The sequence below is a fragment of the Nasonia vitripennis genome, assembly GCF_009193385.2.
Source record: "Nasonia vitripennis strain AsymCx chromosome 1 unlocalized genomic scaffold, Nvit_psr_1.1 chr1_random0004, whole genome shotgun sequence".
NCBI classification, from domain to species: domain Eukaryota; kingdom Metazoa; phylum Arthropoda; class Insecta; order Hymenoptera; family Pteromalidae; genus Nasonia; species Nasonia vitripennis.
The window spans coordinates 1227582-1250245 of NW_022279590.1; the positions used below are offsets into that span (position 1 = coordinate 1227582).

The following is a 22664-nucleotide window of genomic DNA, read 5'->3' on the forward strand; positions in this document are numbered from 1 at the left end:
TCCAATCCAGTCTTCTATCCTTGGTATAAGGCCATGCTTATCGCCTCTTGCCACTAGCGCCCCGTCTTGTTTGCCATTCAGCCATTGTCTTCTTTCTTGCGACATCCCAGATCTTTTTTTGGCTTTTGTAATTCGATCGTCTCCTATCGTCGAATACGTCCGTTTTTTCCAACGCTAAAAGGTCAATGAAAGGCATGCCTGCTATAATGCAGGCAGCATCGTCCGATACCGTACGGTAAGCGGACGCCACTCTTACAAGGAAAGGTACCTAACCCGAACTCACCGATTTTGATGATTTTCATATATGTTGTAGAACATAAAAAAATAAGAGACACGTATTTTTTTTTATCGGCTAATTTTCACTTTTAAGGGGTAAAAACCTCCCCTAAAGTTAACCCCCAAAAAGCGTTTTTTTAAATATCTCGGCTTAAAATTAATATTTTTCAATGAAACAAATTGGAGGTTATTTCTTACAAAAAGAGCAAGTATTTCATGGTGATTTGAAGAGTAAGGGTAGCATCCCCTATTTTTTAGGGGTTGAAAACATATATTTTTTGGCATAATTTTATAATAAAAATGTTTAAACCGACTAAAAAAAATTGGAAAAAATGTTTAAACATCCTTAATAACAAAATTTAGTTGACGTCTTTCGGTGTTTTCATAAATATTACCCCTAAGGGGGTAAACCACCCCTAACACAAAATAACTGTAAATATGTAATTCAATACATAATATTTCGTAGAAAGTTTGTATATAGAGGTTTTCGAGGTCGCTGATTACAAATCTGTTATCAGATTTTGAAAATTCAAAATGGCGGAACCAATAGGACGGAAATATCGAAAAAAAATTTTATATAATAAAAAAGTTTTAAACGACTAAAAAAATTGGAAAAAATTTGTAAACATCTATAATAAACAAATTAAGTTTTTCGATTTTTTCATAGATACTACCCTTTAGGGGGTAAACCACCCCTAACACAAAATAACTATAAATATACTTCAATCCATAATATTTTGTAGAAGGTTTGTATATAAGGGTTTTCGAGATCGCTCTTTGCAAATCTGATATCAGATTTTGAAAATTCAAAATGGCGGAACCAATGTGGTGGACGAAAATGTCGAAAAAAAATTTTAACTTTCATAAAAACTTGTTATAAATGTGTTATCTTTGTAGCCTGTACATGTGAACTAAAGAGCCTTAAACCCTAAACCCCTAAAGAACAAATAGGCTAAATGGTTGTGCTTTTTAACCAAACCACCTCAAATTCCTAAATTTGTAAACAAGAAAATTCTGTGTGTGAAGCAGTTTTATAATTTCCGTAGAAATTGTTATCAGAATGTTATTGAAATTCCTTTATTGTAAATTCAACTTATAATGTATTTTTGTTTATAATATTAGAGTATAATAATAATCTACAATCTTTTATCTTTTGCCATAGTGCATTTTTTGTATTGAGCATAAAATATATTATTTTACGATGTTTTTACAATAATGGTAGTCCTCATAAAAGTGTTTAAAGCACAATGCTTTTTTGCACCAACCACATCGTACAATTGCAATGTTTGTGCACCCTTCTATTTCACAATGTGTTGCACAAGACTTTCCAAAACTGAAATCTATAGGATTATCAAATTTAACTGGTTTTTCATCGATGTAACCGCTTTTATACCAGGAATATTTAAACAAATCTATATATCTCGGTGAAGACAGTTGGTTGTGAACCAATGATTGAAGTTTAATTATATTATTTCTCACATGTAAATTCATATCATGATCCATTAACATTACATTATCAGAAAATGTTCGGACAAAGTTTTTCCAAATACGGAATCCATAGACATCAAGTGGTTGTATTTTTCCTGTGGTTCCAGTTGGAATTTTTTTATGTTAATAATTTTATTTTGTGGCATTGTTTCTTCTATAACTTTGTCACAATGACCACTCCAAGAATCAAGTAATAGTATTGAGTGATGGCCTACATAGGGATAAAATATTTTTTCCAACCAGATTTTGAAGTGTCTGCAATTAAACGACTTACTAATTAACTGATCAACGATATTACAATGTAAAAATTGTTATTAGTTCCCTTACTTGTTGTTAATTTTCCAGATTTGGATGCTTCCACGTACATGTTTTCTGGTCTAAATATGTTTTGTTCTACAATAGGGCCAAACTTGCCACTTGGTTCCTTTAAAACAAGAAATAGCGGCGACAACAGTTGTCCAGTAGCTGATATTAGTGGCTGTATAGTATAACTATGCGTTGTTGCTGAAATTGACTGTACCAGACATTGCACTTGCTTTTCTCCTTCTACTGCTAATGTTCCTCCAGAATGCATTTCTAGCTGAAATCCGCTCTGATCTGTATTATACAAATTTTCGAGTCCAATCCTTGGTATACACGATTTAACGTCATCGATAAATGCTTCAGCTTTAGCCGTAAGTTCTGCACTACTTTCTAGTGTTTTTCTTGTTATGAACTTATTTATTTTCCTAGAAACTATTCGGTGTGCTTGCTTAAATTTGAGTAACCAATGTTTAGAAGCTTTGAATCTAATATCATCAAAACCAATTTCTTTTTTAGCTTGTAAGGCCCATCGAATTATATCTTCATCATGGATAATTGAACCACTGTCGAGAGCTGCTTGAAAATTATCCAGGGTATACTGACAAATTTGTGCTACTTTTTCTCTATACGTGCCACCTTTATTAATTGAATGAGCCCAACGACGTAGCTGACTAATAGATGATACTTTTTTGAATCTGTTTTGCACTGTTTTGAGACTTAAATTTTGCTTCGTTTTGCTACTTCTCCAAAATTCTACAGCTCTTTTTTTGTATTCAAAATCTAGTTCTTCATTATCTGCTGTACATTGATTTGTTGGTGCAATATCCGGATCAGGAAAATGATGTTGCACTTCATCTTCAATTATTTCCACATTATGGTCTTTATACTCTTCTTGAAAATCCAAAGAGTCATCAGTAATCATTTCTACATCGTTGAAATCATGTGTTGCATCTATTAAAATTTTTTTTATTTTTTCGGCCAACTCTGTTTCGTGATAATTCGTGACACTATCTGGTATGTTTAACGCTTGAAAGTATGCTAATAATAAGTTTAGAACGTTTAACGGATTAATTTTCATTTTTCAATCTAAAATGAAAACAAGCGGTAAAATTTATACAAGCTGTGTTTTTGCATGTAAGGCACGACTGCTACATTTCTACCAGAATAAAACGAGTGAATGTAAATTGAATCAAATCATTAATCTATGCATTGGAGAAGAATTCTCGTTCCACTTTGTGATGTTCGGAAAACTCTATTTTTGGTTTTATTCAACTTTTATTCACTTTGAAATTGAATAATGTAAATCTATGTAAAATCACTAAAGAAAATTTTCTACAACTGTATGATACCACTGACAAACAAAAAGACGTACTATTCGTACTTTCCGGCATCGAACTAGAATACCCACAAAACTCACTCACTGCCTAAAAAATAACACAGGCAGCTGAGGTAAACACTCGATGAAAACAATCTAAAAAAAGAACATACTGATTCGCACATATTGTCAACAACTTTTATGAGTGAAAGACATTTATCTGTGGAATTATCATTGAATGTACGATAACATTCATTAAACTAATGAATGCATATAAAATTCCCTTTCAATAACAACGCGTTCTTTAATTGCAAATGAAGTTCGAATATTAATATTCTTTTATGTATTTTTACCAATAACAAAAATTATCATAGTAATATAATAATAATAATAAGAAGAAGAAGAATAAGCATAATTGCAATAGCAATAATAACAGTAATACTGATAATAGCAATGATAATGAAAAATAATAATAATAATTAGAATAATATTTATTATTAAATTTAGATTTTTTGATAAATTCATTAAATCGTAGCAAATAGTATTATTATGGAATTCCAGACTGTAAATATTTTACTATAGATACAATAATCATTACTTCGAGAATTCATCTAAAAAACTTTCGGCTTACGAAATAATTGTAACAATGAAAAAGTCCCAAGTTTGACAACATTAAATTTTATTACAAAACGCAAAAGAGTTTGATAAACTAATTTTATTAACCTATGTTTTTTCATTTGCAAAAAAGTGTGGACTTTTTGAATTTATAAAATTATATAATTATGCAATTTATGAAATACTTTATGATTTATGAAATTACTTTTGAAATTATGCTAATTTATAAAAGCAGAAAAATAAATAATCTTTGATTGAAACATAAAACGAGACGTTATTTGTTACATACAAAATGATAGAATAAAATATCGGTAATATGTCTATACTCGTGTCTACGGTAAAGCATAGGCCTTCGGCTTGTCTGGAGGTTAGGGGTTTGGAGTCGTTTGGTTAAAAAGCACAACCATTTAGCCTATTTGTTCTTTAGGGGTTTAGGGTTTAAGGCTCTTTAGTTCACATGTACAGGCTACAAAGATCACACATTTGTAAACAAGATTTTTTGAAAGTTAAAATTTTTTTTCGACATTTTCGTCCACCACATTGGTTTCGCCATTTTGTATTTTTAAAATCTGATATCAGATTTGTAAAGAGCGATCTCGAAAATCCCTATATACAAACCTTCTACAAAATATTATGGATTGAAGTATACTTATAGTTATTTTGTTTTAGGGGTGGTTTACCCCCCTAAGGGGAAGTATCTATGAAAAAACCGAAAAACTTAATTTGTTTATTATAGATGTTTACAAATTTTTTCCAAATTTTTTAGTCGTTTAAAACTTTTTTATTATATAAAATTTTTTTTCGATATTTCCGTCCGCCATATTGGATCCGCCATTTTGAATTTTCAAAATCTGATAGCAGATTTGTAATCAGCGACCTCGAAAACCTCTATATACAAACTTTCTACGAAATATTATGTATTGAATTACATATTTACAGTTATTTTGTGTTAGGGGTGGTTTACCCCCTTAGGGATAATATTTATGAAAACACCGAAAGACGTCAACTAAATTTTGTTATTAAGGATGTTTAAACATTTTTTCCAATTTTTTTTAGTCGGTTTAAACATTTTTATTATTAAATTATGCCAAAAAATATATGTTTTCAACCCCTAAAAAATAGGGGATGCTACCCTTACTCTTCAAATCACCATGAAATACTTGCTCTTTTTGTAAGAAATAACCTCCAATTTGTTTCATTGAAAAATATTAATTTTAAGCCGAGATATTTAAAAAAAACGCTTTTTGGGGGTTAACTTTAGGGGAGGTTTTTACCCCTTAAAAGTGAAAATTAGCCGATAAAAAAAAAATACGTGTCTCTTATTTTTTATGTTCTACAACATATATGAAAATCATCAAAATCGGTGAGTTCGGGTTGGGTACCTTTCCTTGTTAGTGCACTTCGCCTATATAACTTCCGTTTCGTGATTGGCTAATGCCAGACCCTTCTCTGTTTGCCATTCGTGTATTATACGAGTTGACTCTCCAGCCATGTCTTTCACCTCTTCTTTATTTTTCGCTACTACCACTACTGCTATGTCGTCAGCGAATCCCACGACTGTTGCTTCTTCAAGTAATTGTAGCTTTAGTATCCCGTCGTACATGTTCCAGGTCGGTAGGCCAAGAACTGACCCTTGGGGACGCCTCCCGTAACTTTATACGTCTTAGTTCTGTCGTCAGTGTCATATAATAAGATTCTGTCTTTCAAGTAGTCGGACATCATCCTTCTTATATATAAGCGCACATCCTGCTTCCGGAGTACCTCGTGTATTTCACTCTATCTGGCCGAATTGAATGCATTTTTGACATCCAATGTGACTATCGCGCAATAATTCTTCCTCCCCCCCCCCCCCCCCCACCTTCCATATTTTCTCCTCTGTCGCTGTTTGTGCAGTGTCAATCACTAGACTAACTGCGTCCAGGGTTGAACGCTTCTAAAGCCATATTGGTGTTCCGCTAATCCACTTTTTCCTTCTATTAAATAATCCATTCTGACGCAGATAATGCGTTCCAGGATCTTGCTTGGGGTATCCAGCATGCAGAGTGGTCATATCTCTGGACTAATCTCCGTGTTCATGAGGACTCCTAGGGTGGTTTCTTTTCCTTTGGCAGAAGCACTAGTCGCTGTTTCTTCAGGTTGTGGAAAATGTTTTTCTTCTAGTCATGTATTGTACAAGTCTACGAAGACCTCTGGATGAGCGTGAATGGCATGCTTCAATGCAATATTTGGAATACCATCCGGCCCTGGGGCCTTGTTGTTTTCTACCCTTCTGCAGGCGGCTACCAATTCCTTAATCGTGATCGGTGGGATAGCCTCTTCATTCACACCTCTTTCGATGACACTTGGTTCCTCTAGTTGCCTGAGGAACAGTATGGTGACTACCCGGTGCAATAGTTCCTGGCATTTTGGTAAAGGTACGTAGCTTCCTTTAATCTTCTTCATTACTATTTTATACGGTCGGCCCCAAGGATCTTATTCGACCCCGTCCTGTAGTTCCTTAAGGCACCGTCGTTAGTTTTCGCGGATTTTCTTCTTAAGACTCCTTTTAGCATCTTTCATTTCTTGTATGCGGGCATCTACTATTTCCTGGCCTATACCAGTTTTATAGTATTTCTTCCTCGTCCGTTGTTCTCGTCTTCTGATCCAGTGGCACTCGCTACGTGCATTCGCAATCTCATTGTTTCACCAGTATAGTAGTGGTCATCTACTGTATGCCACTCTTCGAAGCATAGCAGTGTTACATGCTTCGCCTTCCTTATCGTAATCATTCTAGGAGGATTCGACCTCTGTGGTTAGTCCTTACGCTGCCCCACTCCACAGCCTACGCATTGAAGTCGCCTGCAATCAGTACCGGTTTCCTCCCTACTGCGTCTTGTATGAGCCGATCTAGCAGTTGTTCGAACTGTTCGAAGCTGTAAACAGTGACACCTGCTACCTTAGCCCGTATAAATCCTTCTTTGCAGGTCTCCATTTTTTCATAGAAAGCAACGTTTCCACAGGCCCAGATCGCTGCTTTACCCGTAGTGTCTATTTCCCACGATGTTTCGTCTAGATCCTTATATTGTTCGCACACAATAGCTACATCTACCTCTTTCTCGCGGACATACTGATTGAGTGGGTCCTGTGCTGTCTCACAGTGGTTTAGATTTATCTGCACTATCTTCATTTTCGTTGGTTCTTCAGATCTTTTAATGCGACTCGGTAGGCTGGGCATGTATAGCTACCAGCTGCATGGTCACTCTTTAATTCTCCATCCTTTTTTCGGCAGAGAATGCAACTCAGCTTGTTCGTGCAACTTTTCGCTACATGTCCTTCCGTTTCGCGCTTAAAACAGCATTCACTTTTGTCATAGGTCTATGTACACTTTTTTGCGGTGTGGCTAAAACTCAGGCATTTATAGCATCTAGGTAGTCGCATCTCTTGACTAATCTTGCTGATTCTGCAATTAAGGAGACACAACATCTTTAAACTTCGAAAAAATCGATTTTTTTATTGCTTATTTTGACAGGAAATGTTCCATAGAACACGCTCCTGAAAGTTACAAGCAAAATACTAAAACAAAATATTTATCGTTTTTTTTTATTTAATACGACTAATAATTTTAATTTTAAGTTTTATAAATTCAATCTGAATAAAACTTTTATTGTAAATTTTGAAATTACTATTTTTTTACCGTAGTATATACGTATATTATGCTCCGCTTACATATTTTAGTAAATAAATTAGTGCCTATTGATAAGATTTTTTTGCGTTATTTTCGAAATAAATTTCTAGTTTCACTTCTTATATAAGTGTCTGATAGATACGAAGGGACATTCATTTGAATTCAAATATCGCACGCCCGCGCGCCACCTGTGGGCAGGTTAGAATCAATGTGTCTTAGATGGAAAAAGCGACCGTTCTGCTGTTCTGCTGGCAGACAGCAAATATTTCAAAACACAGCTGATATAGTCCTGGGATGTGTTTTACACCGAGTAAACACTGCTGATGTCTTAATACATAAAAAAGCTGATATTTCTTAAAAGTGTTTTTAAATTAAACTAAGTAGTGTTTGTAGTGTTTTTGGGGTTACAGCTTATAGCTTATAACCCTAAAAAGAACAAAAGTGAAGTGTTAGTGTAAAATCAGAGCAGTAAAGTTATTTAAAAAAGTGTGAAGTGTAGTGATTTTAAAAATATGTGTGATTATCGAGATGCCAAGGGAAGGTTTGCGAGTACCCATCCTGACAAGAAGTTCTCTCGAGGAAGAGGCTACTTTGAGCCCAACCTACTTTGAGCTTTCTCCTTGCGATCGCCTTTTGGGCAATCTGGGCAGGCAGCTGTACGACGACGGTCTGCGTATCTCCATAAGTCTTTCGGAGGGTCTTTACGGACGTCTTCTCTACTACTTTCTTCTCTTTTGAAAACTCTTTATTCAGGGCTTCTAGAATATCCTGTTTAGAAGTAAGCATATCAAGGTCTTATATTTTAAAGACCACTTCATGCTGAAGCCTCTTAATTGTAGCTTTTTCTACCAGTACCGCTTTAACCGCTTCTTGAAGTTCCTGCGTTTTCACGTCTTTGGTGCGTCGTAGCTCGAAAAAAGATCTCCTGCCACCGTTTTGCGTATCTTATTTACGCTGTTATCAAGCACTGTCAGATTAGGGTCACCTTTTATTTTCGTCAAAATATCAGCGTACGAATTTCCCTCAGCAGCTTTTATAACAAGTGCATCAGGCCTGGTGGATCTCTCTCGTTGTTTTCTAGTGCAATTTTTGTTCTTGGCACCAGTGCCTTTATGTATCTCCTTTTTCCTCTTATTTTCTTTCTTTTTCTTCTTTCTGGTGATAACCTTCTGCCAGGGTGGGTCTGCCTTTTCTTCCGAAGACACCTGTGATTGGCTTTTTGATGTGACTGCCACAGGAGCTACTTTCTTATATTTCTTCTTTTTTTAGCGTAGTTTTCATGTCGCTCTTCTACTTGGCTTGTGTATGACTGTAAGCGGTGCCAGACTGAGAACATCATACCAAGGTATAGCACGTGATACTGCCCTAGCCTACCTCTACTCTTTCGAGCCTTTCACCCCAAACAAAGTACTTGGCTCTCTGGAGAGTTTCTGGCAGACATCAAGCAATATCACGCACTCGCCTCAGCCGATTAACCGGTACAGGCTATGTGCCCAGCCTCCCGTCTTGCTATCAGTGGGAGCCAAAGGTGGTTCAGGTTACTTTGGCTTACAACCTCAGTTTGCCTCCACCAAGTATCATTTTTTTTTTGTTTTTACTAGTACATAGTGGGAAAACAGTCCGTTTTCATATTTTGTGGATGCGTTTTTAATTGTAAAATTTTCAGTTTCGCTAAACCTTTGTAGAAACGCATTTGGAGGTGATTAGAGTTTAAATCATGCGTTTTTACTTTATCTGTTGCGTGTGTTTGATTTCAAGCAAACGACGCCGGAAAAGGATAGTCGGAGGAGGAAAGTTGATAGAACGGCTGCCGTTGTCAGCTCCCGCAGAGAACTTAAGAGAGAACGATGTCCGAGGTGGACGCAACAACCTTGGATCAACGACGCAACAGGGCGTTTAGGAAACGGCACGTGCATCATAAGGCGTCGGACGCAGATGGCGCAGCATGGCAGAGTCTGTCAGCGTCCGAATATGTAGCATCTGGATCAGTGTAGTAGCTTTCCGCAGAGTGTCGGGGACATTAACTGCTGCATAGCACGCTTGAGATCGCCAAGTGTACATCGGAATCAAAGGCCCTGATCTCGATGGAACTGTGTGACCTCGGGTTCCGTAACACAGAGTGCAAGCTCTGAGTTGTCTGCGAGCGTTTGATTGCCTATGCGCCGCCGGTTGGCAACCTAGAATAGCACGCACGAGCCAGTAGACAGTGAGAGCAAGAGTTAAATTAAGCGTTGCTTAAATCTGGACGTAACACTAGCGTTATGCCCTCCTATTAAAACTGAGTACAGGAATGAAAAACCAATTTAGAGCAAGGTCAGTAAAGGCATAGAGTGAATGAGGATTGAATTTTGGTGTTAATTGGATACGAACAAGCTTGCACAAGACGTTTATAGGTTTACTAAATTTCTGTTTGAATAAGTTTGAAGTTAAACATCGTCATATTTCCTTTTATCATATTTATTTAACTTTCACTCACCTGAGGGTTTTAGGACCAAAAAGTAGAGAAGATCAGATAATGAAATAATTCCGATGACTTTGTCTTCTTCGTCTACTACGACCAGGCGGTGTACCTATAAGGAGTATTATTACTATTATCTTCTACTATAGGTATCAAATCATATATTGAACAATTATGTATAGTACTTATTGTATTGGTGTTATCGTGCTGATGATAACACCAACACTGGGCGACGAAGCTCGAAAATTTTTATTTAAAATAACTTTACTAGCAATGGTCACCTCGCTCGCTGACGCTTGCTTTTAAACTCGCTTGTATCACGTTGTGAATAAGTAAATTCGTTTTATAACTTCTTATGATTTTTATTTCAAATCAAAGCTAACACTTTTAAATATTGTTATTTTTTCGTTGTAACATTTTTAGAGGGGACAAATGCTTTTTTAATAGTCACAAAATAAAATATTTAATTTGATTTTTTTATTCTGTATTTCAAAATTTTATAGCAGGGGTACATTATCACTGGCCGCCGGACGAAGGGACTGTGGATCCAGAGGTCTGGTGGAGGGTATTTGGTTCGGAGCACGTTACTGTCCTATGATGAAAGTAGAGGATCTGAGTATGATCGTGAATGTAATGGTAAGGTCAAGTGTCCGAGGCACGTTGCTGGCCGATGGGAAACATATAGGTCTGTCTTGGGGCACGCTATTGTCCGGACTTATTGCTGCGAATTATTTTCAGAGTTCCAAGGGGTCACGCTATCGCCTCTTATAAGTTTTAAGATACTAAGCCATCGGGCGCACCGCTATCCAATATACTTTATTGCTTTTTAACCTCTGTGCGTCTCACTTATTTGACCTATATTTGATTTGATCTGTCGTTGACGCGTATGTATGAGCATCTGATTTTAAGGACTTTAATTAAATCTTTTGAATTATCGCGCTATCTTGTTAAGAAAATCGCCCCTTAAGCAAAATAATTATAATTTAAAATTATTATGGAAATTTTTTGAAATTTTAGCTGACCAGATTTTTTGTTCAAGCTACTCCAAAATATCAGTAATAGGTTGTTAAGATGTTAAACGGGTTTTAAATGAAGTTTTAGTTGTTTATAAAAAGGTGTATTCACGCCGCGAATAGAATTTTCATCGTTTCGGAGTCTGCCTCGCATTCTCATAAATTATAAATCCTGAATAAATACGCTGCACACGCTTAAGCTTAAGTTAAGTATTTCGCTTTCTGCTGCTATGCTGATTGAAATCAACAAGTTGTTTTGGCTTTTAACGATATTAAATATCTGTAAATATATGAAATTTTCTGGATAGTATTTAAGTTCTGGTACATTAATAGTGTCGCATTTTAAGTGTCGGAACTGTGGCAGTGCATCTATAGGTGCTGCATGGTGATAAACTCCGGCGGGTTACTGGAAAAGCTAACCAAGAAATTTAGCCTTTTTCTACTGGCAGCCACCATCGAAATAGTACCTAATAAGTATAAAAAGAAGATACTTGTGTCACCACTAATGTTATGGTTATAGCCCTGTTTCTTAGTGAAAAGCGATATATAACAAAATTGCAAATAATCAATCACATCTGAACTAGAAATGACATAGAATAATGAAAAATAAGCTCGCACCGAGATGCGACTTTCTTCAAGACGCAGCCAAACTATGATTTTATTGAAATTGCAGCCAGATACGTCCTTCTTGCATTCAGGTGTCGATATAAAACTACAATATTTAGTTAGTAGCACGCTGCAGTAGACAACCACGTCGCAGTAGTAACCGCATCTTTAAGTCGTTTATGTCAAGGTTATTTTTTCTTAACTTTAATAAAACGCATTAAGAGGATATGAAATAGGTTAAGAAAACACCTTTTACAAGATAAAATGTTGACAAACATAAGTTTTGTGTCCATCCTTACCAATCTGTATCTAATTATTATAATTATAATTTCTCCTCCAAAAAATTATAAAATCCTTAAAGATATTTTTCAAAGTTTTTTGTATTTTTATCAATATATGCTTATGAATAATTTCAACATAGAGCGGATTTTCATCTAGAATCTGTAGTAAGATTAATCCTTCTTGGAATAAGAACTGATTTTCGTCAGTGTAGGTAAAGAGTATCTGCTGACTAGTAGTTATAGAAATTAGGATGGTTTTACTTTCTGAAATTTTAATTTTAATGCTTACTTGCTGTTCCGTCATCTTGTAGCCTACGATGTGCATAGAGTAAATCATATGCATACTAACTAAAAACGACTTATTGATTACTTAACGATCAATCCCCGCAAAAATATTAAAATTCATCGCTTTTTTAATCAAGATTGATCGCTAAGCAAAATTATTAAAGCAAAAATAATGTGATTCAAAAACTTCTTGCTATTTCTGCGAAATATTAAATTTAGTTTTGAGATTTTGTCATTGCTACAAACATATTTGAAGATTATAATAAAAAAAAATGTAATTTTAATTAATATGATCTTACAGATTTACACCTTAAGGGGTCCAACCTGGGTTAAATCTTACAAAAAAACAACAAAATATTCGTCCGATTAAAATTTTTTCTTTTCACGTAAATTAAAAAACCAAAAATATCTACTGTAAATATTTACACTATACACTATTTCTACTGAGAAATATAATATATATATATATATATATATATATATATATATATATACACTAACCAAAATTCATGACATTTTACTATATAAATAAGTGTTTTTAGTCACTTGCCACGACTTTGTAAAAGATCTGGACCGTCTTCTTTACTCTACCCGGGCTCAAAATGTACCTTATATATGCCATCTCAGACCTAATAAAAGACATTTCTAAAAAATATTAATTAAATATTATTATCCATACGTTGTATACGTAGTTAATAAATTTAATTAATATTTTTCACACTGTACTTGTTGCTAACGACATTTCATTAATATTTTTTAGAAATATCTTTTATTAGGTCTGAGGGGGCATGTTTAAGGTACATTTAAGAAGACGGTCCGGATCTTTCACAAAGCCGTGGCAAGTGACTTAAAACACTTATTTATATAGTAAAATATAATAACATTTTTAAAACTGATTTCACTACTTTCATTAGCATACATGATAAAAATACAGAAAAACCTCCACTCAGAGGACGGAGAATGAAAACTGCCTAGCGGATCGACTAGAGGCTAGGAGGAATCCCCTAACCAGGCGAAGGCGGTAGTGCCGGTTGGGAAACACAACTTACGAACACACAAGTTACACTTCAACACTCGCACACTGCCGACCCTTAAGCTGCCCCCAGGAACGTCTGCACACCCGAGGAGGGCTGACCCCTTTGATCTGAGAGTACCGTAAGATAACTAGGTTGTCTAGCGCTCCTAGGCCGTCGGATAGTACAGGCACCCGGGTCAGCCTAACCAGCATGACCTCCCTATCAGCCGACGAAAAATCCCGCCTAACCTAACAGTTCCGGTTGGTGACCGGATAGGGCCATGTTGGGTCGGGGGAAAGGGAGTCCTGCTGAGGCCACAGGTGTTTGAGTCGGCTTTTTTGCGGTGAGTAATCTTTTGGGGACTGACTGGTCCGGAAAGCGGGGGCGGGACTCGGTCCACACACACACTAACACATCCGTTTACAAACCTAGGAATAATGAACAAGACAAATAAAAAGGTTGCAAAAGTGCCAGCAACAAAAGAGCTCCCCAGCTTAAACCAATCCCTCACAGACAGTATCGGAAGACCAGGCGGCTGCCATTAAGACGGTAAATAACGGTGAGAGTTCCTAGGAGAGTCACTGGGCAGCTGTGTGGTCCGATCCAGCGGCAAATACCGGTACCACCTCAGAAACAGAAAACGGCAAAGATAAGAAAAGAAATAGGCCTGTAAATAAGAAGCTAGCTTCAAAGTTGACCTGGGCTCCCCCTATACTTATATAGGTGTTAGCAGTAGAAGGTAGAGCGTTTATATTGTGACGAGACACGAGTCTCGCACATATAAATATACGTGAGGACGGCCGTGATAAACGTAAACATACGCAACGAGCGAATACACACGACGCGAAATGGGCGCGCGCGCGCAACATTCACAAGGCGAGTCCGCACCAAGCGAAGCGAGCGCGCGCGCGCGCAACAACCGCAAGGCGAGTCCGCACGAGCGCGAAGCGCGACAGCCGACGAACAGCTTAGCAACGACGCGCCAGGTGGCGCCTGCGGCGTACGCGCTCAGACGTATCCGCACCGCGCGCCTTTATAAGGCGGACAGCGCAACACGGTAGAGAGTTCTACTCGAACTCCACTCCAGGTAGCATCGTGCGCACACGTTACTACAGGGAACAGCGAGAGATAGATCTGCGCCGACGAAGTCGTCTCGTGAGCACACGTGACGATTTGGTAGACGAACCGAAACCCGTATCTTCGAACCCCGAAACTCCGAATTGCCGTCGTGAGCACACGAGGCAACCCGGAACACCCGAGCGACATCGAGCCTCGTCTACGTGAGCACACGTGACGATACCCGGTGCCACCGTAAAAATTCTAACCAACAAAGCCAGCCTTACGCCGACATCTCACGACTCGCTTTACCTCTGTGCGCACACAGGATAAAGAGAGGAACGAGACGAGCGACGAAGATTTGTGAAGCCGTGCGCACACGACTTCATAAATCCGAGGGATAACCTCAAAATCTCGTTACACTATCCTGCCCGCTACTGTGCGCACACAGGGCGGTCGAGATTGTTGTTACGCAAGTCACCCGGATCGGTGTAGCCGTGCGCACACGACTCCACCGTACCGAAAGAAATCCTAACCTTAAAACCCATCCCCGATCCGCCATACCGTCATCGTACCGAAACACCGTAGCCGTAACCACCGACGCATTGTTGTAGCGAAGCCGCGTAGATATTTTCGTAAATTGTTAACAGCGCTAGTTTAAACAATTCCATTTGTAAACGCGAAGTATTCTTAACCAAGCGCATAATTGATTTCTGTTTCAGATAGGATTTAACAACTGATTCCCAATTACTATTACCTACTTAAGGAAATATATTTTGTTAACATTAAAAACATAAGAACAGACTCTTTTATTGCCCCTTTCCCCAATCCAGATGCTGGAACCGACTGACTGTCCAACATCCTGGGGAAAGTTGAACGTCACAATATAGTAGGGGGAACCCAGGACGATAGCCTTAGTTTTAGTTACATTTAGTTTAAGTCTATTCAGCGCAGCCCAGCCCATTATCCTCTCGGCGTTAGCGCTCATCTTGACAGAACAGGAGTCAAGCTCCTAGAGGTAGCATTAGCTGTAGATCTGCAGATCATCCGCGTAGATTAGATGGGACACATCTGAATCTAGGCAAAACCAATATCATTGATGTACAACGAGAACAACAAGGGGCCTAAAACTGACCCCTGTGGGACACCGGTGTTTAGTGGTAGAAAGGTAGAGATCTCATTGCTGTCTTCAATGACGGTCTGTTTTCTTCCCGAGAGGTAAGGTAAGCCGAAGGAGGATAGCTTTCCGAGTAGCCTGACGTGACACACCATATCAAACGCCTTGCTAAAATCAAATAGAAGTAGAAGAGTGACCTTCTTCCTGTCTATCCCAAGCCTGACATCATCAGTCAGCTTAATTAAGCCGGACTGCGTGCTGTGGCCAGTGCGAAAACCAGTTTGGAAGTTGTCAAGATAAAGTCTTGTTTCAAGGTATTCCGAGATTTGATTGTGCACCAGCCACTCCAGCGCCTTGGATAGGAAACAAAGTAGAGAGATTGGACGGTAGTCTGTTGGAGAGTTGATCTTGTTTAATGCTCTTACCAGCGATGACTTCCAGGCGGAAGGAAAGCGTGCCTCGCTCAAAGACAGGTTGAAAATTTGACAAAGTAAAGGAGCGAGTATTGGCATTGCTTTGGAGATTACAACCTGTGAGATGCCATTGCTTTCCCTGGCCTGGGTATTGAAGTGTGATACTGCAGCCAACACGTCCGACTCTGGCGGTAGCTTACCGAATGGCGATTCTATCCATGCCGTCCGCGACGAACCGTAGCGTCGTGCATCGCGTCTGCGAACAGGAATCTGCGGATGATGGGGCGATTAAAAAAAACACATTATTATGGTGACTACCGTTACTGGGCTTTATTTGCGCGCATTTTTCGCGGTGACGTCGACGGGTTAGTAGGTGTCGTTGCGTGCCCGCGGTTGCGCGAACCCTTTGGACGACCAGGCCTCCACTTCTCGGTGTTGAACTCCACTTTAGGAGTCTCTGGCGTAGGTCTCACACGCCTAGCCGTGTACACCTTTTTCCGTGGCTGGCCTCTCTCGTTGGTCGCAGGATTTATTACAACCACGCGCGTCTTTTTCGCTCGCTTTGGACGGGCGGCGACTTCGCTCGCTTCGGACACAATATCGCTCTGTTCGCAGATAGAGTCTCGCTTGCTTCGTGAAGGTGCAGCTGCTAGCACCCGCATCTATGCTCGCTTCCCACGGAGGTCGAGCGACGCCATCTCTTTCGCTCTTCTGCGACTCTTTGTCCGTCGCTGACGAATAGAAGAGCTTCGAATATGAAGTCTTCGAATATGAGAATATATTCGTTTCCTCGAGCGGTCTTTGATTTCGGCCCCATTACATCTCCTGCTATGATCTGCCATAGCCGAGTAATCACTCGTTTTCCCATCAGGCCGCTTCGCGAGCGCTGTTCGACTTTGCATTGCTAACAAACGAAGCATCGTCGAACATACTCAGCTACGTCGGTGTACATACCGGGCCAGTAATAATACATTGCGACGCGTGCACAAGGTTTCTCTCGCCCCTGGTTACCAGTTGATGGCTCGTCGTGACACTGTTGCAAGATCTCTGCTCGCTTTTCTTTTGGTACGACGATTTTCCATGCCGTATCGTCATTCATAGACGCTGGAAATTTCTCATCTAGGCAGAAGTAGTACAGCTGCCAGCCGTACATCACACACAGCGGATCTTTGCTCGGATGCCGCTGTATCTCACAGACCTTTTCGCAGTACCATTCGTCCTGGGTTTCGCATGCACACCCGACTGCCTCGACTGGTACCGCGTCTTTTTCGTACATATGCGACAATGCGTCTGGTACGACATTTATCAGGCCTTTTCTATGCTCCACAGTATAGACGTGGCCCTGCATTTCTAGCGCCTATCTTGCTAGGCGTACGGTGGGATTATGCAAGTTACATAGCCACCGCAAACTTCTTTGGTCCGTGATGACCTTAAATTAATATCCCTCAATATACGGTCTGAACTTTCGTATAGCCCAGATGACAGTCAGACATTCTCTCTCTATGACACTGTAGTTTCTCTCGGCTCTCGACATTGTACGGATAGTGAATTCCAACAACAGCTCTTCTCCGTTGATTACTTGGAAAAGTACCGCACCGAGACCGGTGTCACTGGCGTCCGTCTGCAACACGAACTGTAATTCGAAATCAGGGCGATGAAGAATCGCTTGTTGGAAAGCGTCTTGCTGTTCCGTCCCCCACTCGTATTTTCTGCCTTTCTTTGTCAGGCGATGGAGCGGCTCAGCGACGGTCGCGAATTCTACCAAGAATTTCCGATACCACGACGCCATTCCTAAGAAACGTCTCAGCTGTTTCAGGTTTTTGGGCGCTGGATACGCAACAATGGGCGCCATCTTCTATGTTATCTGGCCGAAAACGACATCGTGATTAACCAGGACGTCGAGGTACTTTACCTCTTCTCGGCAAAAGACACTTTTATCCCGGTTGATCGTCAATCCAACCGCGATCACTTGCTGGAGCACTTTCTCTGAGTACTCGAGATGCTCTTCGAACGTCTCGGTCGCGATGATGATATCATTGAGATACGAGTACACCTATGGCTGGAGTTTTGGGCTGATCACTTCGTCGATCATTCGCTGGAAAGTCGCTCCAGCGTAGGCTAAACCAAACGGCATGCGCGTGAATTGGAATAAACCTAGTCCAGGAACTGTAAAGGCCATCAGAGGTCTCGCCTCTGGTTTTAACGGTATTTGATGGTACGCGCTGCTAAGGTCCAACGTCGATATGTACTTTGCTTTCTGCAGTTTACGAAGGATATCATCCATGTTAGGTAATGGACATGCGTCAGCCTTTGACAGCGCATTAACTTTCTGGAAGTCGACGCAAAAGCGATATTGCCCGTTCGCTTTGCGCACCAACACTATCGGGCTTGACTAAGCACTGTCAGAGGGTTCGATGATTCCTGCAGCAAGCGACTCTCGTACCTGTTGATACATCTCCTCCTCTATTTTTGGTGACACAGGATAATACTTCTGTTTTATCGGTCTGACCGAACCAACGTCTATCCCGTGCTCAATCAACTGCGTCCGTCCGAACGTACGGTTGGATTTAGGCAGGACGCTGTCCAGCATTCTGCGAATCTGCGCGTGCTCGTCGTCACTGGCGTACGCGAGTCCAACCGCGGCGATATCTATCGCCCCTGCTGTAGCTATCGTAGCCACCTGAAGTTGGACAATCTTTTGCTACTTCTTCAGATACAGGACTATAAAACATGAATGCTGAAATCCATCTGCCCCTCGCGCAGCGAGTACGATAATAATTTAATCAGCAAATTAGAGGAAGGCAATCGAATGCAAGCAATCACTCAGAAACAGAAATGCTAAAATATACCTACCCCGCGCGCAGCGAGTTCGATAATAATTTAATCGGCAAATCGGAGGAAGGCGAACAAAGGCGAGCCATCACACTAAAACTGAAATGCTTAAATCCATCTACCCCACACGCTGCGAGTTCGATAATAATTTAATCGGCGAATCAGAGGTAGGTGTGCGAAGTCGAACGGTCACTCTAAAACTTAAAAGCGAAAATCCACCTACCCCGCGCGCAGCGAGTTCTTTAATAATTTAATCGGCAAACCGTAGGGAGTCGCTCAAAGGCAAGTGATCACTTTAAAACTGAAATGCTAAAAATCACCTACCCCCCACGCAGCGAGTTCGATAATAATTTAGTCGACAAATCGGTGGAAGGCTAGCGAATGCTAGCGATATTTCTAAAACGAAAATTCTTAATTCTACCTACCCCGCACGCAGCGAGTTCGGTAATAATATAATCGGCAAACCGTAGTGAGTCGAGCTAAGGCGAGCGATTAGTCTGAAACTGAAATGCTAAACTCTACCTACCCTGCGCGCAGCGAGTTCGATAAAAATTTAATCGGCGAATCAGAGATAGGTGTGCGAAGTCGACCGGTCACTCTAAAACTTAAAAGCGAAAATCCACCTTCCCCACGCGCTGCGAGTTCGATAATAATTAATCGGCGAATCAGAGGTAGGTGTGCGAAGTCGAACGGTCACTCTAAAACTTAAAAGCGAAAATCCACCTACCCCGCGCGCAACGAGTTCTTTAATAATTTAATCGGCAAACCGTAGGGAGTCGCTCAAAGGCAAGTGATCACTCTAAAACTGAAATGCTCCGATTTACCGACTGAATTATTATCGAACTTGGTGCGCGCGGGCAGGTGGATTTATGCATTTCAGTTTTAAAGTGATCGTTTGCCTTCCTCTGATTTTCCGATTAAATTATTATTTAACTTGCTGCGCGCGGGGTAGGTAGATTTTCGCTTTTAAGTTTTAGAGTGACCGTTCGACTTCGCACACCTACCTCTGATTCGCCGATTAAATTATTATCGAACTCGCAGCGCGTAGGGTAGATGGATTTAAGCATTTCAGTTTTAGTGTGATGGCTCGCCTTTGTTCGCCTTCCTCCGATTTGCCGACTCAATTATTATCGAACTCGCTGCGCGCGGGGTAGGTAGATTTTAACATTTTACTTTTAGAGTGATTGCTTGCCTACGCTTGCATCGCTCTGGTTTGCCGACTAAAATATTATCGAACTCGCAGCGCGCGGGGTAGGTGGATTTTCGCTTTTAAGTTTTAGAGTGACCGCTCGACTTCGCACTCCTACCTCTGATTCGCCGATTAAATTATTATCGAACTCGGTGCGCGCGGGGTAGGTGGATTATAGCATTTCAGTTACAGACTAATCGCTCGCATTTGCTCTCCTCCCTTCGATTTGCTGACTGAATTATTATCAAACGCGCTGCGCACAGGGTAGGTAGAGTTTAGCATTTCAGTTACAGACTAATCGCTCGCCTTTGCTCGACTCCCTACGGTTTGCCGATTATACTATTACCGAACTCGCTGCGCGCGGGGTAGGTGGATTTTCGCTTTTAAGTTTTAGAGTGACCGCTCGACTTCGCACACCTATCTCTGATTCGCCGATTAAATTATTATCGAACTCGCAGCGCGCGGGGTAGGTGGATTTTAGCATTTCAGTTTTAGTGTGATGGCTCGCATTTGCTCGCCTCCCTTCGATTTGCCGACAGAATTATTATCGAACTAGCTGCGTGCGGGGTAGGTTGATTTTAGCATTTCAGTTTTAGTGTGATGGCTCGCATTTGCTCGCATCCCTTCGATTTGCTGACTGAATTATTATCAAACGCGCTGCGCACAGGGTAGGTAGAATTAAGAATTTTCGTTTTAGAACTTTCGCTAGCATTCGCTAGCCTTCCTCCGATTTGTCGACTGAAATATTATCAAATTCGGTGCGCGGGGGGTAGGTGGATTTTAGCATTTCAGTTTTAAAGTGATCGCTTGCCTTGCTCTGATTTGCCGATTAAATTATTATCGAACTCGGCGCGCGCAGGGTAGGTAGAGTTTAGCATTTCAGTTTCAGACTAATCGCTCGCCTTAGCTCGACTCACTACGGTTTGCCGATTATATTATTACCGAACAAGCTGCGTGCGGGGTAGGTAGAATTATGAATTTTCGTTTTAGAAATATCGCTAGCATTCGCTAGCCTTCACCGATTTGTCGACTAAATTATTATCGAACTCGCTGCGCGAGGGGTACGTGGATTTTCGCTTTTAAGTTTCAGACTAATCGCTCGCCTTTGCTCGACTCCCTACGGTTTGCTGATTAAATTATTACCGAACTCGCTGCGCGCGGGGTAGGTGGATTTTCGCTTTTAAGTTTTAGAGTGACCGGTCGACTTTCAAGCCGGACTGACACGCCGTGAGAATGGCTTGCAAATCGGCTGCAGACGCAAAAACGTGCGCGCAGTCCCCCCCCCCCCCCTGCACCTAACCAAGAACCTGCCGCCCGCATGCCAGACATATTTGAAGCCCAGTCCTTGTGCAATGGGCCTCAGATTTTTAAAAAGCAAAAATTTTTCTTGGGACAACATCTCATTAATAAACACTTTTTGTCCAGTCAGGCAGGCAGCAGCCTCCTGGTCTAGGATACCAGGCTTGACGTCGTCTGTGGTCAGGTGATTGTTAGCGAGCGCGCATTTCGCTCGCATAACGTCCCTGGCCAACCCGGGACCAGCAAGCCTGGCCACGATTGAGGGTAGAGTGCTACGATGCCTCGCAAGCTTTGTTGCGTTAATATCGGCCCTCTGAATCCCGTCTGGTCGACGCAGGCGCAAAAACCGTGTGTTTACGATATCGCTCTTTTGCAGAGTAGAGAGGACGGTGCTGAGCAATGCGAAGGCAGCTAATTCTAAGATTTTCTCCTTGAGTGTGTTTCCATCTTTTAATAAACCATGAATAATGACTTCGCACCCCTCAGCAACGCCCCCTTCCGATCCCGAAGCGCCGCCAGCTGAAGCCGCCTTTGAAGAGGAGCATTTACGTGCTCCCACCTAAGCGGCCTCAGACTCGAGTACATGAGCGCCCGAAACGAGCAAACCGCAGTCCGAAACAGGCCTCGGAACCGTGTCGGGGTCCCGGCATACACGATGGACGTTCTCCAGCATTTGTCGCGTATATAGCAACTCGTCCTTAAAATTTTTATTTTTGTCCAGGAGCAGCCTGTTCGCGTCCAACAATTTGTTAGACGCACTGATGTTATCCGATAACTGGGTCTCGAGAGCAGAGATACGGGTATTTAATTCCTCAGCACCGACTGTGGCGCCCACTTCCGCTGGGGCTGAGAAGACACCACGTGACGCCGAACCTCTGCTCACAAGAGCACTTAAATCATCAAGCTGATCCTGGATCATGTCGAAACGCTGGAAGAAAAGCTCCATCGTGTTTACCGGGATCAGAATGTTAGAGTCACCGTTAAGGCTGCTGTCTCCTAATGGCGCACCCTTATCGTGAGTTTTCTGCTGGTTCACGGGGTCCAGTTGAGACGAGTCGTCAAGTCGAGGCTTGGGTGTGAAAGAGACAGTGGTCTACACATGCGGTTTAGATGTGAAGCATCCGCCTGAGAGACCGTGACCCCGTCACTCTTGCGCGGCTCCAGTGAGGCAGGCGCCTGAGAGAGAGAGAGAGAGAAAGAGAGAGAGAGAGAGAGAGAAAGAGAGAGAGCGCTGTACGGCACAGTATCATCGCCAGCCTCACCACCACCTGCTGAGCGCTATATACATGTAACGAGGACCATACATGTAGATCCTTGCGGTGGTAGCAGAATACGAGAGAAGCTGGGAGAGGGAAGAAACTCTGAAACTGTAGCAGCTCACGGCGCAACGATAAGCTCGCGCACGTGTGTGTGTGTGTGTGTTTGTGCATGCGCGCGC

At 41.1% G+C, this 22664-nt stretch overlaps 1 protein-coding gene across 11 annotated transcripts in view; it reads right to left on the reverse strand.

Annotated features, from left to right (window-relative positions):
* LOC100678622 (dentin sialophosphoprotein) overlaps nucleotides 1-22664 on the reverse strand; it is an 860138-nt gene that overhangs the window by 26082 nt on the left and 811392 nt on the right. For 9 of the 11 annotated variants that reach the window (XM_031933206.2, XM_031933240.2, XM_032601286.1 and 6 more), the window contains one exon: nucleotides 10138-10231. The exons of the other annotated variants lie outside the window; for them this stretch is intronic. In XM_031933206.2, coding sequence (XP_031789066.1) covers nucleotides 10138-10231 — 94 coding nt within the window. The remainder of the gene's footprint in view (nucleotides 1-10137; nucleotides 10232-22664) is intronic. 11 annotated transcript variants of the gene reach the window in all.